Raw genomic sequence first — 12,382 nt, 5'->3', positions numbered from 1 at the left:
TCACCAGTGGAGCAGCTTCCCACCCGAGGTTGTGGGGGCTCCCACACCAAGAGGAGACAACCAGCTGTCTGAAATGGCCTAAGTTTCCCCTGCTTGAGCAGGGAGTTGGACTAGAAGACCTCCAAGGGTCCCTTCCAGCTCTATTCTATTCTAAAGTCATCAAACCTCTTCCATAATTGCAGAGAGCCTGGCTGGTGTTTTTTTTTTTTTTTAATTTTAATTTTAATTTTTCTGTGTGCGTCTGTTTTTGTCCTTTTCCCACATTCCCCTGGGGTGCGAAGACGTCCGAAAAATAGGCTGGGCCTCTGGAAAGGATGTAACAACAGCGACAAATGTTCCAGGGGGAGAATTGGAAGAGGTTGTAATCTTCCCTACAGCCTTGTTGGGTAGCCTGACGCTGGGGGGGAGAGACCTGAGGCTTCCTCTGGGGAGCAGAATTAGGACTGAAACCGGAGGGGCGAGGTGGGGGGGAATCCAGAATTTTGTGAGTTCTTGGCGAATTTAAACAATGGGGTAGTCCTCGGCGTACGACCACAGCTGGGCCCAAGTTGGTCATTGCTAAGCCGGGCAGTCGTTAAGTAGGTTTCGGCCCCGTTTTACAGCCTTTCTTGCCACCGTGGTGGTTAAGCGAATCGCGAGCAACATGGTCGCTATGTGAATCTGGCTCCCCCGTTGGCTTGGCTTGTCGGACAGTCACAAAAGGGGGTGCTGCGCCTGTCCTAAATGTAGTTAATCCTCGACTTACACCGGTTGATTTAGTGACCGTCGGTTCATTCAATGGCTGGGAGTCTTGGCAGAGCCACGAGAGGGGGGGGGGAGAGAGAGAGAGAGAGTTGGGGGTGGACTAGGAGATCTCTGTGGTCCCTTCTGCGGAGGGGAAAAATAGGAGATCTCTGCCTTTTAGTCCCAGCTTTTACATGGATGTATCCGGAAGGCCTGGAATGGATGGGAGAGGGATCCGCATGTCAACAGTGTAACCTGCCGGGGGTCTTAATGTGGCTCCTCTTCCCCAGGCCTCCCGTTCTCTTCTTTCCCACCGTGGGGGAAAGCTGGGCCTGTGGGAAATGAGGAGCCCCACGCCAACGGTACGAGCGAAAGTTGTGGCAAGCTCCCCAAAGTCATGTGCTGGTGGGTTTGAGGTATATAATGTCGGGCAGTGAGTCGGGGCCAATTGGAAGGGACCTTGGAGGTCTTCTAGTCCAACTCCTGGTCGAGCAGGAAACCCCGTCCCCGGGATGGCGAACCTATGGCATGAGTGCCACATGGGCATGCCAGCCATTGACCCAGCCCAGCACCACCGTGATTGCCCGCGCGCCACTCACCAGCCGGCCGGTCTTCGGGTCTCTGCGGCGCATGAACGGAGGGGTGCGTGCGGAGGGCGCGTGTGCATGCGGGAGGATGCTCACATTGCATTTGGGGGCCTGAGTGCTTCGGCCCCTCACCCCGCTTTGGCTTCCAGTTTGGTGCAGGGATCCTTCTATCCTTTTGGAAGGGATCTTTGAGGTCATCTAGTCCAACCCCTTGCTCGGGCGGGAGATCCCAGACCAATGATGGCTAAACCGGCTAATGCAATGTGTGTGTGACTTCCCCCCCCCCATGCATTCACACATCCCCCACATGTGCCCTGCGCGTGCGCAGCAAAGACCTGCCCAGCGGGAGGCCCCCCACGCATGCGCTGTGCAGCTGAGCTGGGGCGACGGCTGGCGTGCCACCTGTGCCACACGTGCCGTAGGTTCGGCCTCAGGGCCCCAGGCCGTTCCAGGCGGAAGGTTGTCGGATCCCTTCCTCAAAAGCCTCCGGTGACGGAGCCCCCCCGCAACCTCTGGGGGCAACTTCCCCTGGGCTCCTTCTCCCAATTGCCAGGAAGTTTCTCGCTCCTCCCAGGCGGCTTCTCTCCTTGACCCCTTTCCATGCGCCTCTTCTGCCCTCAGGGGCAAATCTGTGAGCTGCCACGAATGCCCAAGGCTGCGCATGATGGGCAGGCTCTTCGGCTTGACTCATAGCAACCCACGAGGCTTCTGCTTACACTGGAACCCCCGGGATTAAAACAGGCCTTCTGTTTTAGAGCAAGGATGGGGGGGGGGTCTGCTTCCCCTTCAGACTGGCCCCCTTTTCTCCCCTCTTTCTGGAGGGTCACTAATTGCAAAAATACACACACAGAGCACAACTTAACAGCTGCCACTCTTTGTCTTGGTTCTATTTTAAATACGGGCAGGCCGATTTTATCCAAAATTAAAAAAAATGTTTTCAAATCTTTCAAAGGACTCCTTTTAATCGTGGCCAAAAAAGAAAAAGAAAAATCAGCTGGTTGTTAAGTGAATCCCCTAGGATGGGGACTGGGACCCAGCGATGGCCATAAGTCCAGAGCGGTTGCCAAGCGTCGGGATTTCTGATCCCACGACTGCGGGTTCTGCTGCAGAGGTCGGAAGTGTGGAAATGGCCGCAAACCTCCTTTTTCCCCCTCACTGCTGTCGTAAATTCGAATGGTCACTAAATGAATCTGTCATAAGTTGAGGGCTACCTGTAGTCTGTAAGTTTGCTTGTTTTTCATGGAAGCCCCTCCAAAGGCCTCCAGTATCCTGCAGGGGTTAGCGGGTGACTTTAGAATGAATGAGCTGTAAGGGACCTTGGAGGTCTTCTAGTCCAGCCCCCTTCTCAAGCAGGAGAGCCTGTACTAATTCAGGCAAGTGACTGTCCAGCCTCTTCTTAAAAGCATCCAGGGATGAAGCACCCACAACCTCTGGTGGCAAGCAGTTCCGCTGGTTAATTGTCCTCCCTGTCAGGAAGTTGCTTCTCTCCTTTTTTTTTTTTAAATATATTTTTATTTTCAAAACAAACATACAAATCCTCCTTCTTTACATACTGCAGAAAGTGTATCAGTTGGTTACAAAAGGCTTTTGTGCGTCTCTTCAAATATAATTCATATTAATTCTAATATCTTAACTCGGATATTTATTATATTACCATCATCACACCTCCACTTTTATTTGACTATGGTTATTTAAACGTCCTTCATCCTAAAATATACCAAGGTTTAATACATAATGCCACATGCTGGCATTTCATTTACTTATTTATAAAACCCTCCATTAACACTAAATCCATCCATAATATTTAATAACAAGATTTTCTAATCCTCCTTTCCAAATCCCTGTTTGCCATTTACACCCAATTCCCTCATATTGTACCCATAGCATGTATATTATTTATTATCATTATCCTTTCTTTATTTCAGTGTTTCTCAACCTTGGCCACTTGAAGATGTCCGGACTTCAACTCCCAGAATTCCCCAGCCAGCGAATGCTGGCTGGGGAATTCTGGGAGTTGAAGTCCGGACATCTTCAAGTGGCCAAGGTTGAGAAACACTGCTTTATTTAACTTTATCCTATATCATAACATTTTCCCCCTAATAATTAAAACTTAGCTGGGTCTAATTTAAATTGCTTCTCTCCTGGATTAGTTTCCATCCGTTGTTTCTCGTCCTGCTTTCTGGTGCTTTGGAGAATATCTTGACGCCCCCCCCCCTCTTCTTTGGAGCAACCCCTCAAATACTGGAATCCTGCTCTCATGCCCCCCCCCCAATTCTTCTTTTCTTTAGAGTAGATCAGATGACTAACCTTTTTGTTGTCACACTGTCGAGAGTGCATGCGCGCAGCCGTAATGCAAAACATATGCGCCCCCCCCGTGCATGCCTGCACTCAACCCCCATGCTCCCATTGCCCCCCCCCCCCCGGTGCATGTGCATGCAACCCCCCCCCCCTCCAAACAAGAAGAGAAGCGACCTGGAATTGAGGAGAAACTTCCTAACCGTGAGGACAATTAACCAGTGGAACGGCTTGCCACCAGAAGCTGTGGGTGCTCCATCCCTGGAGGTTTTTAAGAAGAGGTTGGGCAACCATCTGCCTGGAATGGGATGGGCTCTCCTGCTTTGAGCAGGGGGCTGGACTAGAAGACCCCCCAGGGTCCCTTCCAGAGCTGCCCTTCCCACTCTGTTTATGCTGTTCTCCCCTTTAATGACAAGCCAAAGGGCAAAATTGCTGCCATCTGCAGCCTCTGCGGTGAGGTCCTTGGAGCTCAGAGTCATCCGGAGATCCTGAATTTTTTTTGGGGGGGGGCTTCTTTTGAGTCGTGGGACAGGCTGGCCAAGCTCTCTCTCTCCCTCCCTCTCTCTCTCTCTCTGTCTCCCTCTCTCTGTCTCTCTCTCCCTTTCCCTCTCCCTCCCTCTCTGTCTCCCTCTCTCCGTCTCTCCCTCCCTCCCTCCCTCTCTCTCTCTCTCCGTCTCTCCCTCCCTCTCTCTCTCTCTCTCTCTCTCCGTCTCTCCCTCCCTCTCTCTCTGTCTCTCTCTCCCTTTCCCTCTCCCTCCCTCTGTCTCTGTCTCTCTCTGTCTCCCTTTCCCTCTCTCTGTCTCTCTCTCCCTTTCCCTCTCCCTCCCTCTCTCTCTCTCTCCGTCTCTCCCTCCCTCCCTCCCTCCCTCTCTCTCTCTCTCCGTCTCTCCCTCCCTCTCTCTCTGTCTCTCTCTCCCTTTCCCTCTCCCTCCCTCTGTCTCTGTCTCTCTCTGTCTCCCTTTCTCTCTCTCTGTCTCTCTGTCTCTCTTTCCCTCTCCCTCCCTCTCTCTCTCTCTCCGTCTCTCCCTCCCTCCCTCCCTCCCTCCCTCTCTCTCTCTCTCCGTCTCTCCCTCCCTCTCTCTCTCTCTCTCTCCCTTTCCCTCTCCCTCCCTCTGTCTCTGTCTCTCTCTCCCTTTCCCTCTCCCTCCCTCTCTGTCTCTCTCTCTCCGTCTCTCCCTCCCTCCCTCTCTCTCTCTCTCTCCGTCTCTCCCTCCCTCCCTCTCTGTCTCTCTCTCTCTCTCTCTCTCTCTCTCTCTTGCAAAGAAAGGCTGTATTTTCCTCTTGCACGCTCTCTGCCTGGAGACGGAGTCAGGCCGGGGTAAACAGACTGTTGCTAGCGACTCCGTCTGCCCGGCCTCTGCTTGTCGGCGTTTGCCTGGTGTGACAAATGACGCAAGCGGTTTGCAAGCGAGCCGCCTTTTAGCCAGCTTACGGAGACCCACGGGATCCCTCGGATTTGGATGCTGCCCATTTCAGACGTCTCGTCCCACAAAGAAAAAAAAGAGGGAGGTGTCAGCTGGGGGGGGGGGTTCTCCCGCTTGAGGAAGAGGGTTGGACTAGAAGACCTCCAAGGGTCCCTTCCAGCTCTGTTCTGATTGATTTGGTTTTTTCCGAGAAGGCAAAAGACGAGAAACGATGGATGGAAATTAATCAAAGAGAGACCCAGCCTAGAGATCTGAATTTCCTGACATGAGAACAGTTAACCAGTGGGACAGTTTGCCACCAGAGGCTGTGGATGCCCCAACAGTGGAAGTTTTAAAGAAGATGTTGGATAGCCATTTGTCTGAAACGCTATAGGGTTTCCTGCCAAAGCAGGAGGTTGGACTAGAAGACCTCCAAGGTCCCTTCCAACTCCATTATTCTATCCTATCCTATTCTATTCTTTATTGTTATATTATATTCTTTCTTTATTATTCTATTCTATTCTATTTCTTTAAAAAAGAGACTGGACCAACCGTTTGTCCAGAATGGGATAAGATCACCTGCTTGGGGCAGGGGGAGGTGGACTAGAACAGTGGTCCCCAACCCCCGGTCCGCGGACCGGTGCCGGGCCGTGGAGTACCTGGCACCGGGCCGCGCAGCGGCCGGGGGCCATGATCACTGCAGCGGCCGTGGGCCATGATCGCTGCAGCGGCCGGGGGCCATGATCGCTGCAGCGCAAAGGCTCCTGGGCCGTGTGCAAAGGCTCCAGGGAAGAGAGCCCCGCGCTGGTATGCACGTGATATATAAACAATCAATGTGTCGTCGCGAACAACGCCCCCCCACCCCTGCGCGCGCTCAGCGGGCCACGGTAAAATTATCAAAGGCTGACTGGTCTGCGGCGATAAAAAGGTTGGGGACCACTGGACTAGAAGACCTCCAGGGACCCTTCCAAATCTGTTGTCCTGACTCCCTGTGTTTCCTCAAGGGGCAAATTTCCAGAAACTGGTGTTGAGGCTTATACCTTCTGCTCCGGGGGAGTTGAGGCCAGGTTTTATCCTGGTTACCACTTAAGATTTGGAGACCAGCAGAGAAGCAGCTTAGAACTAAGGAGGAATTTCCCTGACAATCAGTGGAACTCTCTGCCACCAGAAGTTCAGGGTGCTCCAACACTGGAGGTTGTTTTTTTTAAAAAAAGAAGAGCCTGGACAGCCATTTGTCTGCAAGGGTATGGGGTCTCCTGCTTGAGCAGGGGGGTTAGACTAGAGGACCTCCAAGGTCCCTTCCAGCTCTATTCAGATGGTTGTTAGTCTGGCCTGTAATCCAGGAAGCCTGCTGGTGTGGCTATTTGGCAGAGTTCAGGGATCCCACTCAGACTTCCAGGCCTGACCTGTGGCACAGGAGGGGGCTCCCCTCTGGAATGGCCCAGAGAAATTGCCCCGGGGCAATTTTGGCTTGGGTGAAGGAAAGAGCAGAAGCCTCTTTCTCAAATTCCTATTTCAGTCTTGAAAAAGCCTCCCTCGTTCTTCTCCTGTACTTCCTGGGCCTGGCAAGGACCCAAGGTTGCCAGGAGGATCTCCCTCTCTTAATATTATTATTTCCTTTCATGTGCGCAAAAATAATTCTCCCGGTATCCTTGGTTATGCCAAGACGTTGACGGCTTCTTTCCTAAAAAGAATTGTGGGTTAATACTTCACCTGTGCTAAGGAATGCTCCCTTTTATTGTGTGACTTAGCAATTTTGAGGGTTTTTATTCTGATGGGGGGGGGAGAGGAAGAAAAAAGGGGAGAGAGAAAAAAGAGGGGAAGAGAGGAAGAGGGGAGAAAGGGAGAGAATAAGATGGAGAGAAAGAATGAAAAAGTCAGATGAAAAGAGAAAGAAAAAGAGGAAAAGAGAAAGAGAGAAAAAGAAAGGGAGAAAGGGAGAGGAAAGGAGAAAGGAAAAAAGAGAAAGAGAGAGGGAGAGACAGATAAAGGAGGACAGAGAGGGAGAAAGGGAGAGAAAGAAAAAGAGAAAGAAAGGAAAAGAGAAAAACAGGGAGAGACAGAGATAAAGAAGGAGAAAGAGAGAAAAAGAGAGGGAGAGAGGAAAAAAGAGAAAGAGGGAGAGGGAAAGAGAAAGGCATGAAAAGAGAAAGAAAGGGAGAAAGAGGAAGAGAGAGGGGAAGAGAAAAAGAAAGAGGTAAAGAGAAAGAGGGAGAGATAAAGGAGGACAGAAAGGGAGAGAGAGGAAAAGAGAAAAAGGAAAAAAGGGGCGAGAGGAACAGACAAAGGAGGAGAGAAAGAGAGGAGAGAGAGAATGTGTGTATGAGAGAGAGAGAGAAAGAAAAAGTTTGTGCGTTTGAGAGAGAGAAAGAACTATTGAAGTAATGACTGAGATTCCAAAGGGTTCAGCTGCCGAGTTGCCCCAAAACCTCCTTTCAGACGTGGGGTCCTGGCTTCTGGGTGGTGGCCGCCCACCAGCGGCTCCAGACTGAACCCCGTTTGTTCCAAAAAGAAATGAAGTGGGCAACTGGAGAAATCCCCATTTTTCCCTCTCTCTCTCTCTCTCTCTCTCTCTCCCCCAGAGCCAAGCATGCAGACCTCCGAGGAGGCCTCCAATTCGGCCACACCTGTGGCGCTGCGCACCTCGGCCTCGGCCCAACCCGGCCCAGCTTCCCAGCAGGTAAGACCCCTCCTCTTTGGCCGGAAGACACCCGCCAGTCTATCCGGACTCCCTCCTTGGCACTCCCAGGGCCCGTCTCTCCCCTGGTTATCTCCAGCCTTCCACGTCTCTCCAGAGTCGCCAAGTTTGAGAAAAGACGAGCATCGGGCATCCCGAATGCATCCCACAAACGGCCGGGTCATTCAGGCCACGGTTGATTGATGGTCAAACCCCCGATGACCACCCCCCCAGATAAACTGGATTTACCAACCGCCCACCGAGTCGGGTTTAGAAACCGTGATCTGTTTCATCTGTAACAGAGGCAGATTAGCAGAGTCAGAATTTCCCTTCTTGAGGCCACAGGGATGGGTGGCTGAAATGCTGCTGGGTAAGGGATGAATGTGCCAGGAGCCCCCTCCCCAGCTGACCCCTCCCACCCTTTCCTTTCCCTCTCTTCCTTTTCCCAGAGAGTTTTGGTCCAAGCCACGAGTTCCGCCCCCAAAGGCGTGCCGATGCCGGAGCTGACGCTGCCCAGGGCCCAGCAGGTAAAGTCTTGGGATGGGGCACGGAGGGAGAGGGTGGGACTCACCCTGCTCGTGACCCGTCAAAACCGCGTTCCACAAAAGCGCGGTCGACGAAATCGCGTATGTGACGTCATCACAACGCGACGAAAAAGATCGAAAAATTGAAATAAAAATTAAATTACAGCAAGCCGATTCACATAAAGGTAAGGGTTAGGTTAAGGGTTAGGGTTAGGTTTAGAGCGTTAGCGTTACGTTTAGCGTTAGGTTAAGAGTTAGCGTTAGGTTTTTCGTTAGGTTAAGGGTTAGCTTTAGGGTTAGGGTTAGGGTTAGGTTTAGGGTTAGGTTAAGGGTTAGGTTTAGGGTTAGGTTTAGGGTTAGGTTTGGGGGAGTTAGGGTAAGGTTTTCGCTTTATTTTTACATTTTTCGATCTTTTTCGTCGCGCTGTGATGACGTCACATACGCGCTTTCGTCGACCGCGATTTTGTCGACCGCGGTTTTGTGGTGGAACCCACCCTGCTACCTACCCACCCCACCCCTTCCTCTGGGACCAGGGGCTCAGCTTCAGGAGCTACCCACAGGGCAGCCTTTGCAGCCTGCAAAGGTTTCTCCTCCAAATTCCGTAGGAAAACAATAACTTGGATGCAGGCAAGTCCTCGACTTACAACCGCACTTAAAAAAACAGCCTCACTTCACCGACGTTAACTGAATCATGCAGCCGTTAAGTGAACCTTCCCTTCCCACATCGACTCTGCCTGTCAGAAGGTCTCCAAAGGAGAGCACTGCGACCGTCATAAATGTGAACCAGATGCCAAGCATCCGGAATTTCGATCCCCTGGCCACGGTCGTTAAGTGTGAAACTTGATGGGAGAGGTCACACTTCTTTTCCCCCCAATGCGTTTTCGTTTCAAAGGGTCACTCGGCGAATGGTTTCGTAAGTCGAGGATTACCCGTGTTGAGGTTTAAACATGCTACCGTTAGAAACGGACGCAAAAGAGGGCGAATAGGAGCCCAGAGTTGGAGGTCAAAATGGACGTTAAACAAATCAGGGAAGAGGATTATTATCATTAATCGGATTCGATAATCTTATTTCCCAGCCATTAGTCCCTTTGTCACTTCCCGAAATCAATTTCCAGATACTTACAAACGCCCCGCTATCAACGTAGGCCCAGTTTAGATGGTAGTCCTCGAGTTACGACGGTAATGAAGCCTGCACGAAAAGGTCTCAAGTGGTTGCTCACACAACCGGTCTAATTTTATGCCTTTTGTGTGTGTGTGTGTGTGTGTGTGTGTGAGTCAAGTTTCTATTATTGTTCCTCATGTTTTAAATAAGATTTTGAATCCCAATTAATTATAAGAATACTTTTTTCCTCTGCTTTATTTAAAAATCAATCCCCCCTCCCCTCCTGAGCTCTTTTTTCCCCCTCTTTTTATATTTTTTCCTAGTTAGCATTAGGTTTGTTCGCTTTGTAATCTTAGTATCTTTAAACTTTAATAACGGGTAGTCCCCGACTTGCGATCGTTTTGTTTAGCGACCGTTCAAAGTGACAAAACCCTGAAAAAAGGGACTTGCCACCAGTTTTTCCACACTTGCGGCTGCTGCAGGTCACGCTTGCCAACCGACTCCTGTTTATGACGGTCGCAGCTTCCAGGCGCCGCCCCATCCCCCCTCTGCGGCTTTCCGGTGAGCGAAGCTGGATTCAGTTTTAACAAACCCCGTCACTCCCTGAAGAGAGTTCCAGGGATTCGCTTAACCACCGTGGCAAGGAAGGTCGTAAAGCGGGGGGAAAGCTCACTTTAACAACCGCCCCCACTTAGCAAAGGAGAGTTCTGGCGTCCATTGTGGTCGTAAGTCGAGGATTACCCGTTAAGTGGCCTGGTTTCTATTGCCACCTTGTGGCCGGAAAAGAGTGCTGGTTTTTTTTTCTATACACAACGTGCAGATTCATTCTCTCTCTCTCTCTCTCTCTCTCTCTCTCTCTCTCTCTCACACACACACACACACACACACACACACTCACTCACTCACACTCCTTTTCCAACAAGCGAAGGTTTATTTTTGCTTTATGTCAAAAAGCCAAGAAGAGAAATTCTGTCTTTTTTTTTCCTTCTCTTTTTTTTAAAATTTTTTATTTTATTTTATCAATTTCATATATACATTCACAATTATATGATCTCATAACTGTTATTAATAATATGTATTTATAACAATTTTTCCTACTGTTGATAATATACTTGAAAATTGCTTTTTTAACATCCCATAGATCCATCTTATCTTACAACGGTCCTACTTCTTCTTCCCTCCCTCCCTCTTTCCTTCCCTCGTTTCTTCTCTCCTACTCCCCTTCCTTCCCTCCCTCCTTCCCCTTCCCTCCTTCTCTCCTTCCCTCCTTCCTTCCCTCCTTCCGTCTTGACGGTGAGTTTTTACATTCTTTTTTTTTAAAAAAAAACCTTTTCCAGTACAGGTACTCCTCAACGTACGACCAAAATCGGCATTGTTAAGTGAGACGTTTGTTCAGTGAGTTTTGCCCTGACTTTTTAACGACTTTTCTCGCCGTGTTCGTTCAGCGAATCGCCTCAGTTCTCAAACTAGTCAGCCGTTAAGTGAATCCGCCTTTCCCCCTTTTGAGTTTGTGGATCCGAAGGTCGCAAAAGGGGGAATCCCACGACCACCCCCTCCCTCTCTTCCTCCCTCCCGAGGTCCTGCAACCGTTATAAATACAAGCCCCGTGGCCCAGCGCCTGAATATTTCATCATGTGAGCACGGGGATGGAGCGACGGTCATAAGTGTGGAAAAAGCAGACATCAAGGGCAGTTTTGAGAGCCCAGGTTTGGGGCCTGTAAGAACACAAAGTCCCTTTGTTTCTGTCCCCTTGTAACTTTGTATGGTCACTAAGTGAACCATTTTAAGTCGAGGACTGCCTGTGTTTACACACACACACACACACACACACAGAGGCCCTAACTTGACTGCAAGATCCTGCTTTCCAAATTTGAAATTTGAACATTTAACTAACTTTATGAAAATTAATTAACTATAGAATAGAATGGAATGGAATGGAATATCAGAGTTGGAAGGAACCTGGGAAGTCTTCTAGTTCAATCCCCTGCCCAGGCAGGAAACTTTATAAACATTTAATTAACTTTATGAACATTTAACTAACTTTATGAAAATTAATTAACTATAGAATAGAATAGAATGGAATGGAATGGAATAGCAGCGTTGGAAGGAACCTGGGAAGTCTTCAGTCCAATCCCCTGCCCAGGCAGGAAACTTTATAAACATTTAATTAACTTTATGAACATTTAACTAACTTTATGAAAATTAATTAACTATAGAATAGAATAGAATGGAATAGCAGCGTTGGAAGGAACCTGGGAAGTCTTCAGTCCAATCCCCTGCCCAGGCAGGAAACTTTATAAACATTTAATTAACTTTATGAACATTTAACTAACTTTGTCCCAAAGTTGGGGGACAAAAGGAATTGGTCAAGCCAAGGGGGGACGGATGGAGCCACTGGGCCCGTAGGTGGTCTTCTCCCCTTCTTCAGGGGAGAATTTTCAAAGGCCCAGGGTCACCCAAGGCCCCTCCAGACAGGCCCCGGCCATTCCTGCAGAGAGAGGGGGGGCACCCGGGAGGGAGGCTTCCCCCCCACCCACTATTGCCCTCCCGGCCAGAAGGACCGTGAAACGGGGGGGGGGGGGGGCATTTTAAAAGTTCCAAGGTTTGAAGGGCTTGGCTGCTACTCAGGCATCTGCATATGATAAGAATATGAGGGAGGGAGGAAGAACAGGAGGAAAGGAAGGAAGGGGAGGAAAGAATGAGAGAGAAGGGAAGGAGGAAAGAGGAGGAGGAACAGAACAAAAGAGGGAAGAAAGGAACAGAAGGAAAGAGGGAAGGAGGAAAGAGGCAGAGAAGGAAGAAAGGAAGAAGAGAAGGAAAGAGGGAGGGTGGGAAGAAAGGGAAGGAGGAGAGAAGGAAAGGGTGGGAGAAGGGAGGGAGGAAGGACAAGGTAGGAAGGGAAAGAGGAAGAGAAGGAAGGAATGAAGAAGAGAAGGAAAGAGAGAGGGTGGGAGGAGGAAGGAAGGACTGGGGGGGATTGGAGGGATGGACCCGGCCAGCTTGCTCTCCGCCCCCTCTGCTTCCAGACAGCTTCCTCCCTCCCTTCTCCCGTGGGGCGGAGGGGGCTGTTT

The 12,382-nt window shown here is 50.1% G+C and overlaps 1 protein-coding gene across 3 annotated transcripts in view; it reads left to right on the top strand.

Moving 5' to 3' along the window:
- RFX2 (regulatory factor X2) overlaps window positions 1-12,382 on the top strand; it is a 58,113-nt gene that overhangs the window by 22,049 nt on the left and 23,682 nt on the right. For all 3 annotated transcript variants that reach the window (XM_032239168.1, XM_032239165.1, XM_032239160.1), the window contains exons 2-3: window positions 7,591-7,688; window positions 8,135-8,212. In XM_032239168.1, the coding sequence (XP_032095059.1) occupies window positions 7,599-7,688; window positions 8,135-8,212 (168 nt within the window). In that variant the 5' untranslated portion in view covers window positions 7,591-7,598. The remainder of the gene's footprint in view (window positions 1-7,590; window positions 7,689-8,134; window positions 8,213-12,382) is intronic.

Source organism: Thamnophis elegans, chromosome 1 (assembly GCF_009769535.1).
Source record: "Thamnophis elegans isolate rThaEle1 chromosome 1, rThaEle1.pri, whole genome shotgun sequence".
NCBI lineage: Eukaryota > Metazoa > Chordata > Lepidosauria > Squamata > Colubridae > Thamnophis > Thamnophis elegans.
Note: the sequence above shows the minus strand (reverse complement) of the source record. Positions and strands in the feature narration are given on the sequence as shown.